Source organism: Mercenaria mercenaria, chromosome 4 (assembly GCF_021730395.1).
Source record: "Mercenaria mercenaria strain notata chromosome 4, MADL_Memer_1, whole genome shotgun sequence".
In the NCBI taxonomy this organism is placed as follows: domain Eukaryota; kingdom Metazoa; phylum Mollusca; class Bivalvia; order Venerida; family Veneridae; genus Mercenaria; species Mercenaria mercenaria.
The window spans coordinates 100128967-100149922 of NC_069364.1; the positions used below are offsets into that span (position 1 = coordinate 100128967).

Consider the following 20956-nt stretch of genomic DNA (forward strand, 5'->3'; position numbering starts at 1 on the left):
AAATAATTTCATGGAAGAATTTAATAGTTTGGTATGAGATGTTAAAGATTAAATCACCATTGTAAACAAAAAGTTGTTGCAAGACAGAACGTGAGCGATGGAAAATAATTAAGCCATTTTGAGAAAAGTTTTATGATTTAAATAAAAATGAATATTCCGACAGGTAAACAAAATCATTTGTTTGACATAAAATTCATATTTTGCTGATAAATATATCTGTAAACGTACAAATGAAACAAATAATTTTTAAAATCTGGTATTCGTACCTAAAAAGATTCGTACTAAATAGAATAGATTTGTGTAAAGTACATTAGGCTACTTTGGTGCTTTAAATTTTGAACTGCATGTAATAGCTGTATTTATTTTATATGATGTCATTTTTCTGCTATGGCTTGGTAGCTATCACTATAATATGTAAACTCATGGATCACTTTTGGGGAAAATTTTCTGAAGGGAAGACGCCGACTATCGGCGTCACTTCCTTAGTAAAAAAAGTCCTGTAAGCAAAAAATCACCCATTTTCGCAAAAAAATACCACCGAAGAAGAAATTGAAGCGTTTAGGCCAAACTTTGCTTCCAGTCGTGCGGATGAGTAGTGATGAGAATAACAAAAAGGTGGAGAAACCCCTGTTCATGAAAAAAATGCTTAATGCTCGAAATTCCAAACGAAATGCTTGTAATTGAGGGTAGGGCCATTAATGAGTTTGACTGCAAAGCTGTTTTGGCCTAATGGAAGTGTATAAAATTCAGAAAGACTAAAACATAACTGAACTTCCACTTGGACAGAGCAGCTTTGAAGTGAAACCTCAAGGTTAACTCCTTACTGAAAGGAAAAATGGTGTAGACCCTGCACTCAGGTACAACTTTCATCAACCTATTCAGGCACAGAATTTTGTGTTATGTTAAAAGTGACTCCAAAAGGAACTGTTTTGTTTATTTACAAAGATAAATTATTCTTACAAATAAACAAATGTTTGCTTTTCAGTGTAATAAAGGCTGTCTGCTGATGTAAAATCACATTATAAAAAGAAAAAATCCCATTAATTTTGTCAAAATCTCAATGATTCAAGGCAAATGGGAATTAAGAGGACACACTTTCCAGATAGTTGGGTGTGCATTCTTCCAAAAACATCACAATATAATATTGTTTCCAAGATATGCCTTTTAATTTCCAGGAAACTTTAGGCTATTGAGATTAAGTTTTCAGAAAAGTTTGAAATATCAAGATAATTGCTGAAAGTTTCAATTGCCCCCTACCAATGTGGGTTCGAGCCTTACTCGGGGCATTGAATTCTTCATGTGAGGAAGCCATCCAGCTGGCTTATGGAAGGTAGGTGCCCGTCCATGATGAAATAATGCACAGAGGGGCACCTGAGGTCTTCCTCCACCATCAAAGCTGGAATGTCATCATATGACCTATAATTGTGTCAGTGCAATGTTAAACCCAACAAAAAGTACATGTACCTACATATCAAATGTGAATTTAACATTTTGATTTTGACTGTTGTGGGAGCAACACCTGCAGTTAAGGTGGCAGCATCTCAACCTGGAGGTCATAATGTTTGAGCACACTGAGTTCATGAATGCTCTGCTTATGATATCAGTGCTGGTTGTGTATTGGCACTTTTACTACAGAATATACTAGGGTTGTTCAATAAGTACTTAGAAAAGTGCTGTCAATTCTTCAGGTGTCATCAAAATTCATTGAAACTGTTACATAATGTAGATAAGGGAATACTTAGTTGATATGTCAAAATCATATTTTCTGTGGACTATTAATAAGTAGTGCTAGTCTCCATGACAACATCGTAATTTTTCATATTACTTCATCTGGCCCAGTTTTATGTCTTTTTAGCTTGTCTGATTTTTAAAAAACAAGTACGAGGTATTGTTGTCATTTGATCAGCGGCGTTGGTTAAATTTTTTGTTTACGTCCACCTTTTCTCAAAAGCTATAACAACTAAAGCTTTTAAACTTTGCACACTTGTTTATTATCATGAGGCGACTAAGTAGGTTAAGAACCATAACTCTAATAAGCATTTTGTCAAAATTATGGCCCTTTGGTTAAAATTTTTGTTTACGTCCACTTTTTCCCCAAAACTGTAAGAGCTACAGCATTGAAATGTGTTGTTTGTCATCATTAGATGAGTAAGAAGACCAAGAACCATAACTCTGACATGCATTTTGTCAGAATTATGGCCCTTTTTGTACTTAGAAAATCTGAATTTCGTGGTTAAATTTTTGGTTAGGGCCAGTAATACATGGGCTTCAATATATTTTAGTTCATTATTATCAAATGTTATTTGGATGGAGAATACCCCTAATACTAGTAGTAATAGAGTAGAAGTCATTGTAAATTTATAATGAAATTTTCAGTTTATGATTACATATATGTTCTTTTATTCCCATTTATAACTATTTCAACATGAATTTTCAGGCTAGAAGTAACTGGTGGAGATATTATTGTTGGTTTATGTATATAGAGGAGACTAAAAGCTGTAGAGATGTTGGTAGAGAGGTACCGCCCCATACTGTACCTGCAGTATTTACTACTGTTTGTGGATCTCTTCATGAATTCATTCATTGAACTCCTCCGATTTGAAAACGTCATACTTCTAGTTCTTCTTGTGTAAGTAACAATTTGAAACTGTTTTGACATACAGTATATTTTATAGCTAATATACAATTTGGTATCGAACAGATATATTCAATAAATTTGATAAATTTAAATTAAATGGTAGCATTCTCTGAATGTGGTTCTCCTTGTTGGACCTTTGTCATTGTTTTTCATTGATCTAATTCCTACATAAAATTCAGTTTTCTGTTAAAATGGTTAAAATGTGCCTTTAATTATTAAGTACATTTATTGAGAAAACATTGATGATGTACAGTTTTAAACTTTGCTTTGTTAGACCAAATTTGTTTATATCGAAGACTGACATAGAAATGGCAGCCTCTTTGATAGTGTGTATTTGATTAATAAAATCTGTAAAAAGATCCTAGTCACCAAACGAAGAGTAGGTTTGTGTCTTGTGTCTTTTATACATAAAAAAATTGTTTCTCATGTACATGCTTGCCATGGTTTTATGTTTTAAGTTCAAACATTACTTTTATAACACTGCAAATTTCATTAACAGTGTGCAATAAATGTTTTCCAGGATCCAGGATGTGTGTATATTGTTTGCTGCCATCGTTGTCTTCCTGCTGTTCTTCAACACGTTTATATTTCAAGCAGGTCTCGTTAACATCCTCGTTAACAAGTTCAAAGTGCCAATCACTGTCATCTTTGTATACTTTGCTCTCTGTGTAGGACTTCATGTTTGGTACATGGTAAGTAAAACAGCTTGCATATTGAATAGAGACAAGTTAATAAAAATCCTGCTAAATTTGCATTGATTATGTCAAGCAATATCTTACCAAAACTAAACACTTTTCTTCAAAATAGAAACATTTGGTCTATAGTTTTCAAATCGTAATGGCAAATTTATAGTATATTTTTTCCCAATTTCAAAGCTGAAATTCCCAAAGTTTAAAAAAAGTGATACTTCTTGTTTACTTTTTTCAGCCAAGTCTGAACCTGTGAAACCAAAAACAGTTGAAACACATGGCAAATTGCTAATTAATGCATTTCTAACTATTTTTTCTTCAATGTAAATTGGACATTTTATGACAAATTCTTCCCACTTGTAAAGATCCTGGCCCTATTCCCAATTCAGTGGTAGAAGCACAGTAAATTCCCCAATACTTTGTCTTAAATATGTGGTCTTAAATAAATATAACATACGAAAGGTGCATAAATATATTACATGCAGACTTATTTTCTGTATTTCCTTATATGTTATACATAACATTTTTTATTATATACCTTTATAAATTCTTTAATAAAAAAATCGGCTTGTATTTCACAATTAAATATGGACAGGCAGAAAAAAATCCGTATTGTACCTTTTAAATTCTGTATTGTACCTTCCGTATTGTATGCTGCTGGACTAGTTTCATTAATATGCATGACCTGACACAGTTCTATAAATAGCGCACATAAAAACTTCACTTAGTTCCATTTAAATATCAATAAACATTGACGAACAACAAACAGAAAGGTAGAGGTATATAAAAAAAGGGTCAATATAACAGTAGCTAGATCTAGGATTTTGTATTCGGCTCTTGTGGATTTTGCAAGGTTGGATCACACTTGGCGCTTGTGCGCCTCGTGAGATCCGATCTGGCAAAAATCCACTCAAGTCGAATACAGCAACCCAGATCAAGCTACTGTTACAATAACCCTATTATTCACTGTATAAATGCACCAGTATGTAACAATATTTCTGTATAGTTTTAAGTTCTAAGCATGCATCATTAAAAACTGCACGGTTATATATATTATATATATAAAATAAAAACATTGTTATAATGTATGTATGTAGTAGCATCTTGATCATTTACTCTACTGTTCTCTAATCTTAACCCTCCAGTATATATTGTAGAAATGTTGATTTTATAAACAAAAAACTTCTGGTACTGCAACATGCAGCAAATTTGCAAATTACCAACAAACGTACCATACTCTTTCTGTTATGTGGTAGTTGGCTCTTCAGGTAATGTCTATTTCACAAGTAAAGTTAGAGTTGTCTGACTTGGTATTTTATTGTAATCTTGTTTCAGGGGCTCGGATTTAATCCTTTCTCTGAGAAAGATATTAGTTGAAGTTTTCCAAATTCTGTGAAAATATTATATTTGCAGTAATAATATATATTTTGTCGATAAAAATGGTCTACATTGCTCTCTTCCAAACTTGCCAAAATTACAGACATTTCTGTGTTTTCACTTTGACTTGAATTTATTTCTGCAATTCAGGAGACCACCATCATCCAGGTCCCATGTTCACAAAACAGTTTTCGTCCTCAGTGGAGTTTGAGATTGAAATTTTGATGCAACATTTTACAAGAATTTCAAGATTAACTTCCATTTGACATAGACCATCAATTCTAAAATTAATAGTCTGTTTAAAAAATTCATCACTTAACATTTAATTTTGAACATGCAATTTAGATATAAACAACAAATGAAGTTTCATTATCAAACTCAGGGGTGACTGAATTTTTGTGAATATGAGGCCACATGAGGTCTTGTAATGCATCTCTACATTTTGGCAAGTACAGTATTAACATACTGGTTTTCTGATGATGGGTGACCACTGATGTTAGCAAAGAGTAATTAAACCTGATGTTGTGCAGGTGTCCAAATTACTGAACTTAGATGGGAACCAAAATTACCTTCAGTGTATCTGTTTTAATTGTCACAACAAAGTAAAAAAAAAATGCCAGGTCATTCAGCCAACTTTACATGTACAGTGTATCTGTTGTTATTTATAATTATGACTGTTATTGTACTGTTTGTAAATTTGTTTACACTGTATGGAAAAGATGATGTCTGTTCCACATTTCTATCTCTGAAAAATAAATCAATTTAAAAACAACAAAAGTAGAGGAATACAAACTCTATATCTGTTGGTTATCACTTGTTTCAACCAAATAGACATTTTTTCATTGAAAAGAAGTTACCACTGGTAATTCGTTTTACAGTTAGACATGATTTTGGTTCAAATATTAATGCATGTAATTGTTGCAAATTCACAAGTCAGGCTATTCAAGCATATCAACAAAACTAAAATAATCATGAAAATTTCTCTATCTCCAATATGTTTTCATATCATCAAAATCTTCACAAGTACAGAGAAGCAAGATTCAAACTTTACTTTAAGTTATACAGTTAATGAAATACTGTTTTGCAACTGTTTATTTATATGCACCAGCTGTTGGCAGCTCCTACAGAATACTTGATAGTCACTGTAGTTTTGGTGGAAAGCACAATGTACAAAAAATGCTTGAGGTCACAATCATGTTTCTCCTGGTTATTTAACTTCCAAGATGAAAAGAACTCAAATGGGATTCCTAAGCGCCCTCTTCATGGGATTTTAAGTTCTGTAACATGATTCTTTAGCAGGCAGAAGTATACAAAAGTTTATGCAAAACTATACTGGAATAAACGTGATGTAACACAGTGACTAAATTTAAGCAAGTAGTTAAAACTCTCCTTATTATCGAAAGAACACTGGTATGACTATCGAACGTTTTAAATGGCACAACAGTTGCAAATCAGTTCTTGTAAATGCTTATTATGTCTCCCCCAGGAGACATTTTGTTTTTGCCCTGTCTGTCCTTCCGTCCGTCCGTCCATCCGTACATCACACTTCATTTCCGAGCAATAACTGGAGAACCATTTGACCTAGTACCTTCAAACTTCATAGGGTTGTAGGGCTGCTGGAGTAGACGACCCCTATTGTTTTTGGGGTCACTCCATCGAAGTTCAAGGTCACAGGGGCCTGAACATTGAAAACCATTTCCGATCAATAACTAGAGAACCACTTGACCCAGAATGTTGAAACTTCATAGGATGATTGGTCATGAAGAGTAGATGACCCCTATTGATTTTGGGGTCACTCCGTCAAAGGTCAAGGTCACTGGGACCTGAACATTGAAAGCCATTTCCGATCAATAACTAGAGAACCACTTGACCCAGAATGTTGAAACTTCATAGGATGATTGGTCATGAAGAGTAGATGACCCCTATTGATTTTGGGGTCACTCCGTCAAAGGTCAAGGTCACAGGGGCCTGAACATTGAAAACCATTTCCAGTCAATAACTAGAGAACCACCTGACCCAGAATGTTGAAACTTGATAGGATGATTGGTCATAAAGAGTAGATGACCCCTATTGTTTTTGGGGTCACTCCGTCAAAGGTCAAGGTCACAGGGGCCTGAACATTGAAAACCATTTCTGATCAATAACTAGAGAACCACTTGACCCAGAATGTTGAAACTTGATAGGATGATTGTACATGCAAAGTAGATGCCCCCTATCGATTTTGGGATCACTCCATTAAAGGTCAAGGTCACAGGGGCCTGAACTTTGAAAACCATTTCCGGTCAGTAACTTGAGAACCACTTGACCCAGAATGTTGAAACTTAATAGGATGATTGGTCATAAAGAGTAGATGACCCCTAACGATTTTGGGGTCACTCTGTGAAAGGTCAAGGTCACAGGGGCCCGAACATTGAAAACAATTTCTGGTCAGTAACTTGAGAACCACTTGACCCAGAATGATGAAACTTCGTAGGATGATTGGTCATGCAGAGTAGATGAACCCTAACGATTTTAGGGTCACTCTGTTAAAGGTCAAGGTCACAGGGGCCTGAACATGGAAAACCATTTCCAATCAATAACTTGAGAACCTCTTGACCCAGAATGTTGAAACTTCATAGGATGATTGTTCATGCAGAGTAAATGACCCTTATTGTTTTTGGGGTCACTCGGTTAAAGGTCAAGGTCACAGGGGCCTGAACATTGATAACCAGTTCCGATCAATAACTTAAGAACCACTTGACCCAGAATGTTGAAACTTCATAGTATGATTGAACATGCAGAGTAGATGACCCCTATTGATTTTGGGGTCAGTCTAATAAAGGTCAAGGTCACAGTGGCCTGTTCATGTAAAATCATTTTTTGGAAATAACTTGAGACCCACTTGACCTACAATGTTGAAACTTAATAGGATGATTGGACATGCAGAGTAAATGACCCCTACTTATTTTGAGGTCACTTCATCAAAGGTCAAGGTCACAGGAGCCTGAACAGTGACTTGAGAGCCACTAGGCCACTAGTGTTGAAATTTAGTGCGATGACTGGACATGCCAAGTAGATGATCCCTATTGCAGCCAACCATCAGTGTCTCTTTGACTTTCGCTCCTGACCCCTATTGACTTCCTGCCTATAGGACTTTGCATTGGGGGAGACATGCGCTTTTTTACAAAAGCATTTTCTAGTATTATAATTGTTTGCAGATTAGTTATACTTGAAATGCATTTGCTAAATTACAGTGAGGCCATGTTAAAATTGCATGTTGCATGTTTTTGTATTTTTTCAATTTCAGTTCAGTCATTTTTCATAGAAAATAGAGAGGATGTGATTTGAATATTTGTATCTGTACACATTTTTTGTGTAGTTAATTTGAATATAGAGTATAAAAGTTTGCTGAAGTGTTCCAATAAATTTAATCAGGTCATTTCCTACATGTAAATCTACACATTTTAAACTTAAAATTTTGCTTTTACGTCTATATTTTGAATGTACGGCTAAATCATGCGAGTATTGAAATAAGACATGTCAACCAACGATTGATTCTAACATATACTGGTACCCAAACAAATATGAAATTGCATTTCTACCTTTCCGATGTCTTTAAATATCAAGGTTACATCTTGTTTTTGCTTTTAGTAAAATGTATATAAACTCCTGTTGTCCCAAAGAAAGGGAATTCCACAAGGTCACAATGCTGGACCGGCTCTGTTGTTCACACAGTGGCCGACTGGTTAAGGTGGCTGACTTTGAATCTCTTGTCCTTCAAAAGAGTGGGTTAGAAACTTGGCATGTGGAATTGTTCCATGCAAGGAAAGTATCCAGCTCCCTAAAATAATACCTGTAGGAACACCTTGGGTCTTTCTCCACCACGAAAAGCCGTAAAGTCACCATGACGCCAATACAGATGTATAGATAGATCTCAAATAAATTAATTCCAAAGCAACAAGCAAATTTAAAACTTGTCTTTTGGTTCAGATTGCAGAAATACCCTAATGTCTATAGATGGAAATACAAAACTAGCCATCGTATTGAAATAAAAATAGTCAGCTTTTTAAAATACTTTTTTATTTAAGGGGGTGTGGGGGCGTATATACAGAATTTTATATAAAGAAAAAAGTAAAGCATACATTTCTAATCAGGGATCTAGCTTTGTTTAATGGGTCTTTTTGTTCCTCAAATGAATCTTTAACAGAACACAGTTTGTATTTTTTTCTAATGAAAACTAAAGAATGGTAAGGGAATAACTGTTGTCCTATTTAATGCATTTCTGAAAATGTTTTTCTTTCATTTTATTACTAACTTTATTATTTTTGAAACAACTGTATTTTAGTTGGGGTTTTTTTTGTTGTTGTTTTTTTTTTTGCATGAAATTAGAAGAAAAAGTGAACATTTTATTTTTTTTAAAGATTTAATATTTAGTTTATGTTGTTGTACACTTAAATGATAAAACTTGATGACCCAGCCCCCAGTGTTATCTGTGTTTTTTAGCTCACCTGTCACATAGTGACAAGGTGAGCTTTTGTGATCACCCTTCGTCCGTCGTCCGTCGTGTGTTCGTGCGTGCGTGCGTCCGTCCGTCCGTCAACAATTTCTTGTCTGCACGATAGTGGTTTCATTTATGATTTTATTTTAACCAAACTTGCACACAACTTGTATCACCATAAGATCACGGTTCCTTTCTTGAACTGGCCAGATCCCATTATGGGTTCCAGAGTTATGGCCCCTGAAAGGGCCAAAATTAGCTATTTTGACCTTGTCTGCATAATAGCAGCTTTATTTATGATTTGATTTTTACCAAGCTGGCACACAACTTGTATCACCATAAGATCTTAGTTCCTTTCTTGAATTGGCCAGACTCCATTATGGGTTCCAGAGTTATGGCCCCTGAAAGGGCCAAAATTAGCTATTTTGACCTTGTCTGCACAATAGCAGCTTCATTTATGATTTTGTTTTAACCAAACTTGCACACAACTTGTATCACCATAAGATCTCGGTTCCTTTCTTGAACTGGCGAGATTCCATTATGGGTTCCAGAGTGATGGCCCCTGAAAGGGCCAGAATTAGCTATTTTGACCTTGTCTGCACAATAACAGCTTCATTTATGATTTGAATTTAATCAAACTTGCACACAACTTGTGTCACCATAAGATCTCGGTTCCTTTCTTGAACCGGCCAGATCCCATAATGGGTTCCAGAGTTATGGCCCCTGAAAGGGCCAAAATTAGCTATTTTGACCTTGTCTGCACAATAGCAGCTTCATTTACGATTTGATTTTAACCAAACTTGCACACAACTTGTATCACCACAAGATCTTGGTTCCTTTATTCAACTGGCCAGATTCCATCATGGGTTCCAGAGTTATGGCCCCTTGAAGGTCCAAAATTGGCTATTTTGGCTTTTGCAGCCATATAGAGACTTCATTTATGGTTTTATTTGATACAAACTTCCAAAATACCTTCAACAACAAGAAATCTTGGATTCCACGACAAATCAGATCCAATCATAGGTTCCAGAGTTATTTTATATCTGATTACCTCCCCTGATTGTAATCAAAATGGATTTATATCAGTAAGTACTTACAGGACTTATTTGAAATTTCATTATTGTTATTAGTTGGACTGAGACAATCAGGGTAGATAACTATGGACTGATTTTATGTCAAATTACCTCCCTTTATTTCAAATTAAAATTGTTATATCTCCATAACTAATGAAGATACTGATCTGAAATTTCATTTATGTCAACAGATTTATTTGTCAGATCCTTCTTTTGTCCACTTACAATATTTTTTTTTTTAATTACTTCCCTTTTACGTTACTATAAATAGCTTATTTTTAGTAACTTTTTTATTATTGGCTGTAGGGAAAAACCGAGACCACTTTTCTGTGGTACAACATGGATGGTACCTCCAATTTTTAGGTGTATTTTAACATATCTATACCTTGTAAGATTTTTTTTTCTTTCTGGTTAAATTTCTTCCCTTTGTTGTTCCTGTCCTTTGGACTTAGATATTTTTTCTGAGGACCTTCTAGTCCTCAAGTGCAATGATAACAGGTGAGCGATATAGGGCCATCATGGCCCTCTTGTTATCTCAACTATCTGAAGTTTATACAAAGCTATATCCTACTCTACCCGCATATGAGTCGTTCTGTGTCCACGCCTTCGTTAAAGATTTTATGCACTTTCACTCTATCTCAGTTATCACCGAATGGGTTTGATTCAGACTTGAAGTAGTTGTTCCACATCATCACCCACATCATATGACACAAGGGTCATAACTCTGACACCAATTTTTCATGAGTTTTGGCCCCTTTTTACTGAGAATTTAAGGCTAATTTTGATGCATTTTCATTATATCTCTTCTATTACAGAGTGGATTTGTTTCAAATTTAAAATAATTGTTTAACATTATTACACACATCGTTTGACACAAGGATCATAACTTTGGGATCAATATTTCATGAATTATGTCCCCTTTTACCTTAAAATTTCAGGTTCACTCTGTCTCTGTTGTTACCGAATGGATTTGATTCCGACTTAAAGTAGTTGTACCACATTGTCACCCACATCATTTGACACAAGGGCTGTAATTCTTTACCAAAATATCACAAATTATGCTCCCTTTTTACTTAGAATGTCGGGTTAATATTGGTACAGTGTCCCTATAATTATCTTTGTTACAACTTAAGACTTTAAAAAGCTCTTCCACATCATGCACTGTCCTCATTATATGACACAAGGTCCATAACTCTGGTGCAAATATTTCACGAATTAGGTTCCTTTTTATGCCCCCTTTCTAAGAAGGAGGGGTATATTGTTTTGCAGATGTCGGTCGGCCGGTTGGTCGGTCTGTATGTAGACCAATCTGTTTCCAGATGATAACTCAAATACGCTTGGGCCTGGGATCATGAAAGTTGATAGGAAGGTTGGTCATCACCAGCAGATGACCCCTATTGATTTTGAGATCTGTATGTCAAAGGTCAGGTCACAGTAACCTTGAACAGTTAAATGGTTTCTGGATGATAATTCAAGAATGCTTGGGCCTAGGATCATAAAAATTGGTAGGGAGGTTGGTCATGACCAGCAGATGACCCCTATGGTTTTGAGGTCAGTACGTCAAAGATCAAGGTCACAGTGACCCGGAACAGTTAAACGGTTTCCGGATGATAACTCAAGATTGCTTGGGCCTAGGATCATGAAAGTTGATAGGGAGGTTGATCATCACCAGTAGATGACCCCTATTGATTTTGAGATCAGTAGGTCAAAGGCCAAGCTCACAGTGACCAGGAACAGTAAAACAGTTTCAGGTGTATTCGGCTGTAAGAAGTAGCATAAAAATCACTGGATTGTAAAACCACAAGTCACAAGTTTGATCCCCTTTTAAGGTGTACGAGGACTTGACGGAAGATGAAGTGTCTAAAGTCACTGATTCATGAGGAGAAGTTGTCAGTTTCTTATCATGGAGAACATTAGCCATTACTGGAGCAAAATCCAGGAACTTTGCTAACTTAAGGTTAACTGACTGTAGTTGCATAGCAGAAGTCCTGTTGAAAAAATAGTGTTACACCAAGATCAGACAAATTCATGTAAACATTTATGATCAAAAATTCTTTTTATACATGTGTCTCAGTATGTGGTTCTGTCAGTTGTTATTGAATGTTTAGCTATTTTGCTATATCAGTTTGATTCTTTGACAGGCCTGTATCTAAAAAGGATTTCTCTCTATGTGTTCTGGGGGCTTTATCTCATTCTGTCCCTCTGGTCTGTGTCTGTACTAGTAGAGGATGAATTTCGGGCCCTGTGTGGCTGCGGTTGCTATATGTAAAGCGCCTTTGAACGTGTTTATCATGAAAAGTGCGATATATAAATCGGGTATAATAATAATAATAATAATAATTCTAATATTTTTCTGAAGGCATTTTTTTTTACAGCTTTAATTAAATTTGATTAAGGTTTTACAAAAGCACTACAAAGAAATGTTATTGGATTTCAGGGCTGGATTTATTTATAGATTCTTCAATTTTCTAACAAATATTTAAATCTTTGAGTATGAAATATATGTTTTATTTTACAGACTTCAAGGTGGGATGATCCAGATGCATATATATGGGATAATGATGGTCTCAGGGCTTTATTCATTATTCAAAGAACAGGTATAATTATATTACATTAGTTCTGTACTGTGAAATATACATAACAACTCAAGTTTTCTGTTCATGTTCATATCTCTCCAATCATTTTACTTTCTTTCACATATGCAAATATTGTTTATTAATTGATAAAACTTCCATTGTTATTTCGTATTTTATGATAAATGTAGCCTAATACTGAATGTTCTCTTAAAGGAAGTTGACCTGTAATAACAAATTGCAAATTACATACCTAGTCTCCCTATGCAGTTTAGGCTTTTTTCCCCCCTTTGTTTTCCCAGAAAGTCGTGTGCACTTTCAGCTACATTCACACCCGAAGAATGCCATATTTTATGACAAGAGTACCTACTCGTATAGAAATTTCTGGGTGTTGTTATAGGTCAACTACCTTTAATAATATCAACAAAACTGAACACATCAAGTTCTCAATGTAGAAGTTGACCTTTTACATAAATAATGTCTTGTACTTTTACAAGATCATACCCGTTACAGTGTTACATCTTTTGATTTAAGTAAATTCTAATTTGACTAACAGTTGTGCGAACATTCATATAGTATAATGGAACACCTACAAAGCAATCAGTCACTGGACCAAAAGGAAACTTCCCTTTTTTCAGGGGTTACAACTTATGAGGATAGCTTGTTTGTACTCATTATGCCCCCCTTCGAAGAAGTTTACTTATGACTGGTAAATTACCGATAATTAATGATTTGAGGTCAGTAAGTCAAATGTCTAGTGCACAGTGACCAAATAATTTCTGTTCCTTGTGCAAGTACTGAATGCATCAAGGGGGGCATTTTGTGTTCTACGAGCTCTTGTTTATTCATTTATTTTAACTTGATTATGATGAAAAGTTGAGTCCGCTTCCTGGCAAAACCAGTACTGGTGTCACATGAGAAGGCATGGTCATGATCTCAGTGGTGCTCGAACCCACACCTTGGGGTTGTGTGGATGATACCTTAACCAATAGACCATTGCTCCCCATTTTATTTTGATTTGTACATAGTACATCATTGTAATTATACATGTAGTATGCAGCTGAACATGGTATCACAATATTAATGGATGATGAATTGAGGATATTAATTACATATTTTATTAATAGTATTATTTTCAGTAGAAAGAACTTACTGCGGATCAAGAGAGCTTTAAACTGTCTGAGAGGTTTCGTTATAGTGACTTCCTGTAACTGTATCTATTGTTACTATTTTCTTATTATTTTATGTGTTAAAATGCATTATTTCATGGATTAACTTATTTATTTTCAGCGGCAGTGCTTTATTACTACTTCTATAAACGGACATGTTTGAAGTTAGGAGATCCGAGGTTCTATCAGGACTCAGACTGGATAAAGAAAGAGTTTGAAAAGAGACGATAGTGTTATTAGTGTAGGATAAGAAATTTACAACAATAGACAGAGATTTTCAGTAGCAGATTCAAATTTGGAATTGTAACACAATTTTACTCTTGTAAAATGCCCTCAATTACTTGAAAAGGAAGCAGTACTATTTTATCAGCATTAAACAACTGCAAGTCAAGCGTTTCACATTGATTCCAGATGTCATGTTGCTGAGAAAGGGCAAAAATGTATGCCAGAGAACTTCAGACATTTTCAAAAGGTTTAAAAGAATTAAATAAATAGTTTGCTAAATAAATAAATGTCTGACCACTTATTTACGCAAAATATCTCTGTTTCTGCTTCAAAATACTTTGCTGCCAAATGCAGAAGCTATTGTCAATGAGTTGTTGTAGAATTTTATATTTTACATAGTTTAAATAGAATTCTTTGTCTTGGATCATTGACATACCTGAAAATCTTTTGCTTTTTTGATCAATTATAATTCCTCAATGTTGTTGACATTAAAGTTGAACTAAGATCTGATTGGGAATCTCTACTAATACTGTACACTTTTACAATGAATTCTGTACTCTTTCATGTAAGTGAAAATACCATCTTTCCTTTGAAAGCTTAATTTAAATACCATATCATAAAAAGTCTTTTAGTTTCTAACCATTATAATGAGTAAATTTTATTTTGTGTTTAGTTTGCCATGTGTCTGTGATAGTATATTTTCCGTCCTCTCACCTTAACAGAACATTTACACATTGCGCATGTGTATAGAACTTGTGTTATAAATTTGTAATATATGCACAAGAGTGTAGTACTTGAATATTAAGGATTTTTTTTTTCAATCCATACAGGTTATTTCCTTTTTACTTTCAAATTTGAAATATTTATGAAATCAGCATGCATATATTTTGTATGCTTTAGAATAACAGAATAGAAAAAAAGCATGTTTTTATTTTTTGAAAAGCTTTAATGCTAATTCCATAGCAGCTAATGTAGCACTAGAGTCTGAAGTACTCTGATCTCAAAGGTCTTTTTGTTTAGTTCTTTATTGTATTTCAATTGTTTTTACAAGGCTAACAGAATTAAATGCCATCATATCAAATTGTTGTGACGGCTTTTCTCGGATTGTGAATTTTGGAGTCAACCATAAAATTAGTTCCAATATGTTCATGACTATTCATTTGCAGTTCAGGGTTGTTTTTTTTACTTTTAAGGACTCTAATTTTTTTGTAGGTTCTTGTATTAATTCACACTGTACACTGCCTTGAAACAAGGTTTCAGCAAGAACTGGGCCTAAGATTATAAAATTGAGTATGGACCAGTTAAAAATATCAACTGATTAGTTGCTTCCATGCACAAAATACAACTTGACTGGAAAGGTTTTATATTCTGGGACTGGACTTCAACCTCAGTTTTACAACAGTTGCTTGCAAACACCTCACTGTAAGTCACTACCAGTTAGGTTTCATGTATTGTGAAATGTCTGTTCTCTAAGTTTGACCTTTGTACATGTGTATTTTCTGTAAATATAGAAGTTTGGGTATAATAAATTGTGTATGTTAGAATATCTATGTAATAAGATTTTAGTAATTTATTATAAAAGACTAAATATAGATGTTGTCTTCTTGTTTCTGTTATTCAGTAAAAGTTCCAGTCTTGCATATCTTTTTACACTGCACATTCCAAATATAACCTGCTAAAGTCAAATAGTACAGGGGTTTTGTTCTGACGATATTTCCCATTAGTGGAAGATTATTTTTTTGCCCCCCCTCCCCCCCCATGAGTGGTGGGGGCATATAGATTTGCTCTTGTCCGTGCATCCGTCCGCAGTTCGTGACACGCCTAGCTCAAAAAGTATTTGATATAAATTAATGAAACCTTGCATGAGTCTTTATCATGATATGAACTTGCGCACCTTCTATTTTTTCGTCTGGCTCTGCCCCTAATTTTAGAGGTATGGCCCCTGAAATAGTCAAAAATGCACATTTTCACCTTGTGACACGCCTAGCTCAGAAAGTATTTGATATAGATTCATGAAACCTTGCATGAGTCTTAATCATGATATGAACTTGCACACCTCCTATTTTTCATCTGGGTCAGCCCCCTATTTCTAGAGTTATGGCCCCTAAAATAGTCAAAAAGGCACATTTTCACCTTGTGACACGCCTAGCTCAAAAAGTATTTTATATAAATTGATGAAACCTTGCATGAGTCTTTATCATGGTATGAACTTGTGCACCTCATATTTTTCGTCTGGCTCAGCCCCCTATTTTTAGAGTTATGGCCCCTGAAATAGTCAAAAATGCACATTTTTACCTTGTGACATGCCTAGCTCAAAAAGTGTTTGATATAGATTCATGAAACCTTGCATGAGTCTTAATCATGATATGAACTTGCGCACCCCCTATTTTTCATCTGGGTCTGCCCCCTATTTCTAGAGTTATGGCCCCTGAAATAGTCAAAAAGGCACATTTTCACCTTGTGACACGCCTAGCTCAAAAAGTATTTGATATAAATTGATGAAACCTTGCATGAATTTTTATCATGATATGAACTTGCGCACCTCCTATTTTTCATCTGGGTCCACCCCCTATTTCCAGAGTTATGGCCCCTGAAATAGTCAAAAATGCACATTTTCACCTAAATATGTGCCTCACACAAAAAGTATTGAATATAAATTCATGAAACCTTGCTTGAGCCTTTATCATAATGTGACCTTGCACACTTGGCATTCTTCTTGAGAATTTTAGCGTTTATTACAGAGTTATGGCCCTTGAAATAGCCAAAATAGTGGATTTTTTGTTTGTGATGCTCATAGCTCAAAAAGTATATGGTATAGAATAATGAATCCATTTCATAATATTTTTTTTGAGGCTATACCCCATTAAGACTGCAAACATTTGAATGATTTCCCCTTATTTGTGACAAATGTACCAGTGGAGGCACACCCTGTGTCCTACAGACACATTCTAGTTTCACTATACTTGAATATTACGACTGATATCATAAAATCCTTGAAACTATTTTGATATACCGGTAAGAGCTAGTTATAGTAAATAGGGTGCAGGGACTCTGAACCTTCATATTGATTGCCAACACTCACTTTAGTACTTTTGAGTAACTAATCCATCGTAGTTTCTGAGGAGATGCCAGCTACCTGATATTTGATCCATCGTAGTTTCTGAGGAGAGGCCAGCTACCTGATATTTGATCCATCATAGTTTCTGAGGAGAGGCCAGCTACCTGATATTTGATCCATCATAGTTTCTGAGGAGAGGCCAGCTACCTGATATTTGATCCATCGTAGTTTCTGAGGAGAGGCCAGCTACCTGATATTTGATCAGTATAGGTTGATGATCTGGTATTCTGCATCCTGCATCCTGCATCAACATTTTTAATATTATTATACCAGATTTATATAGCGCCCTTTTCATGATAAACACGTTAAAAGGCGCTTCACATATAGCGAACGCAGCCACACAGGGTGCGAAATTCATCCTCTACTAGTACAGACACAGAGTGATCTGACCAGAGGGACAGAGTGAGACAAAGCCCCCGGAACAGATGGAGAACAGACTTGTCCGGCTAACTTAGCCTAGCTCTTTGTGAATAGACAGTCTGGTTCTTTAACGTGCCCGGTATAGCACCAATACACGTGAAGCCGTCTTTCCTGGGAAGTACCAGTACAGGCCCCTATGTTAGGTGGGAGATACTAAAGAGCATCTCAAAAATTTCCAGTGCCTGGACCGGGATTCGAACCCCGGACCTCTGGATTGACAATCAAACGTGTTACCACTAGACCATCAGCCCACCCTATAAATCTGGTATAATAATAAACATTTTTATGTAAAATATTCTCTGAAACTACTGGTCAGAATTATACCAAACTTAATATGTAGAATGGACTTTGCATGGACCACTCTCAAGTTTGGTTCAAATGGTTCCACTTAACCCCCTGTAAGTGGCCATCTAAACTTAGAATAGAAAAGAAATTTAACAACTTCTTCTGATGAACTACTTGAATCTTCACCAAACTTCATCTGTAGCATCTTTGTATGTACCCCTCTTTAATTTGTTAAAATATTTCTGTTTAGCCTCTTTAACAGGCTGTATGAACTTAAAATAGAAGAGAATTTTAACAACTTCTTCTCATAAACTGCTTGGTGAATCTTTTTGTTTGTTTCAAGTGGTTCTGTTTGACTGCACTACAGCTTAAAAAGAGTTTAGAACAACTTCTTCTCATGAATCACTTGATGGATGTTTGTTAAATTTTCTCTGAAACATCCTCTCAAATGTATACATATAGTTCCATATATCACTTTCTTTTTCATGCCGAGGTCATATCTGTCAAAATAAACAAATTTGCTGCATTTATTGATGCTATATGTTAAAGATCATCTTGACCCTCTTGTTAGCTCACCTAAGCAATGCTCAGGTGAGATTTTGTGATCACTCGATGTCCTTCATCTGTCTGTCTGTCTGTCTGTCTGTCAACATTTAGCTTGTGTATGCGATAGAGGCTGTATTTTTCAACTGATCATTATGAAATTTTGTCAGAATGATAACCTTGGTGAAATCCAGGCTAAGTTCGAAAATGGGTCATCTGGGGTCAAAAACTAGGTAACTAGGTCAAATCAAAGAAAAACCTTGTGTATGTGATAGAGGCTGTATTTTTCAATTGATCTTCATGAATTTTGGTCAGAATGATTACCTTGATGAAATCTAGGCCAAGTTCGAAAATGGGTCATCTGGGTTTAAAAACTAGGTCACTAGGTCAAATCAAAGAAAAACCTTGTGTATGCAATAGAGGCTGTATTTTTCAATTGATCTTCATGAATTTTGTTCAGAATGATTATCTTGATGAAATCTAGGCCAAGTTCGAAAATGGGTCATCTTGGGTCAAATCAAAGAATAACCTTGTGCATGCAATAGAGGCTGTATTTTTCAACTGATCTTCATGAAATTTTGTCATGTCAGAATGATTCCCTTGATAAAATCTAGGCCAAGTTCGAAAATGGGTCATCTGGGACCAAAAACTAGGTCACTAGGTCAAATCAAAGAGAAACCTTGTGTATGCGATAGAAGCTGTATTCTTCAATTGAACTTCATGAATTTTGGTCAGAATGATTGCCTTGATGAAATCTAGGTCAAATTCGAATGTGGGTCATCTGGGGTCAAAAACTAGGTCACTTGGTCAAGTTAAAGAAAAAACCTTGTGTACGCAATAGGAGCTGCATTTTACACTGGATATTCATAAAATTTAGTCAGAATGACTGCCTCAATGAAATTCAAGGCCAAGTTTGAAAATGGATCATCTGGGGTCAAAAACTAGGTCACTTGGTCAAATCAAAGAATAACCTTGTGTATGTGATAGAGGCTGTATTTTTCAACTGGTCTTCATGAAATTTTGTCAGAGTGATTACCTTGATGAAATCTAGGCCAAGTCGGAAAATGGGTCATCTGAGCAAATAAAACTTGGTCACTAGGTCAAATCAAAGAAAAACCTTGTGTATGCGATAGAGGCTGTATTTTTCAATTGATCTTCATGAATTTTGGTCAGAATGATTGCCTTGATGAAATCTAGGTCAAGTTCGAATATGGGTCATCTTGGATCAAAAACTAGGTCACTAGGTCAAATCAAAGAAAAACCTTGTGTATGCAATAGGGGCTGCATTTTACACCGGATCTTCATGAAATTTGATCAGAATGTTTGTTTGGATGAAATCAAGGTCAAGTTTGAATATGGGTCATCTAGGGTCAAAAACTAGGTCACCCGGTCAAATTAAAGAAAAATCTTGTGTACACAATAAGGGCTGCATTTTACACTGGATATTCATAAAATTTAGTAAGAATGATTGCCTTGATGAAATCTAGGCCAAGTTCAAATATGGGTCATCTGGGAAACATGTTTACACTGTTTTGATGTGTTTCTCAGGTGAGCGACCTAGGGCCATCTTGGCCCTCTTGTTTAGAGTTACAGTTGCACTAGGTGTTCCTTAAGACTATTCCAAGAAGTGTATAATCAAACAGCATTTTAAAGTAGTGCACATAATTATAATGACTATTGGTAATTTGTGTGCAGTTATGTATTCTTGTATGTTATATAGACATTTTTTGGCTGTTACTGTAGCTCCTACAAGCACATGATTTCCCGTAACAACCGGTAAATGCCAAAACCTCTGTCTAAAATGGGTCATCTGGGGTCAAAAACTAGGTCACTAGGTCGAATGAAAGAAAAGCCTTGTGTATGCGATAGAGGCTGTATTATTTTACTTATCTTCATGAAATTTTGTCAGAATGATTACCTTGATGAAATCTAGGCCAAATTTAAAAATGGGTCATCCAGGGTAAAAAACTAGGTCACTACATCAAATCAAAGAAAAACCTTGTGTATGCGATAGAGGCTGTATTTTTCAATTGATCTTCATGAAATTTTGTAAGAACGATTGCCTTGATGAATTCTATGTCAAGTTTGAATATGGGTCATCTTGGGAAAAAAACTAGGTCACTAGGTCAAATCAAATAAAAGCCTTGTGTATGCAATAGGGGCTGCATTTTACACCGGATCTTCATGAAATTTGATCAGAATTTTTGTCTGGATAAAATCTAGGTCGAATAGGAATATGGGTCTTCTAGGGTCAAAAACTAGGTCACCCAGTCAATTTAAAGAAAAACCTTGTGTATGCAATAGGGGCTGCATTTTACACTGGATATACATAAAATTTAGTAAGAATGATTGCCTTGATGAAATCTAGG

At 35.3% G+C, this 20956-nt stretch overlaps 1 protein-coding gene across 1 annotated transcript; it reads left to right on the top strand.

Moving 5' to 3' along the window:
• Positions 1–20: 20 nt before the first annotated feature.
• LOC123552530 (transmembrane protein 138-like) lies at positions 21–15813 on the top strand. The gene is made up of 5 exons (XM_045342251.2): positions 21–163; positions 2438–2629; positions 3159–3330; positions 12773–12851; positions 14118–15813. Exons 2-5 carry the CDS (start codon positions 2505–2507, stop codon positions 14225–14227), a joined length of 486 nt encoding a protein of 161 aa, XP_045198186.2. The 5' UTR covers positions 21–163; positions 2438–2504; the 3' UTR covers positions 14228–15813.
• The last annotated feature ends 5143 nt before the right edge of the window (positions 15814–20956 follow it).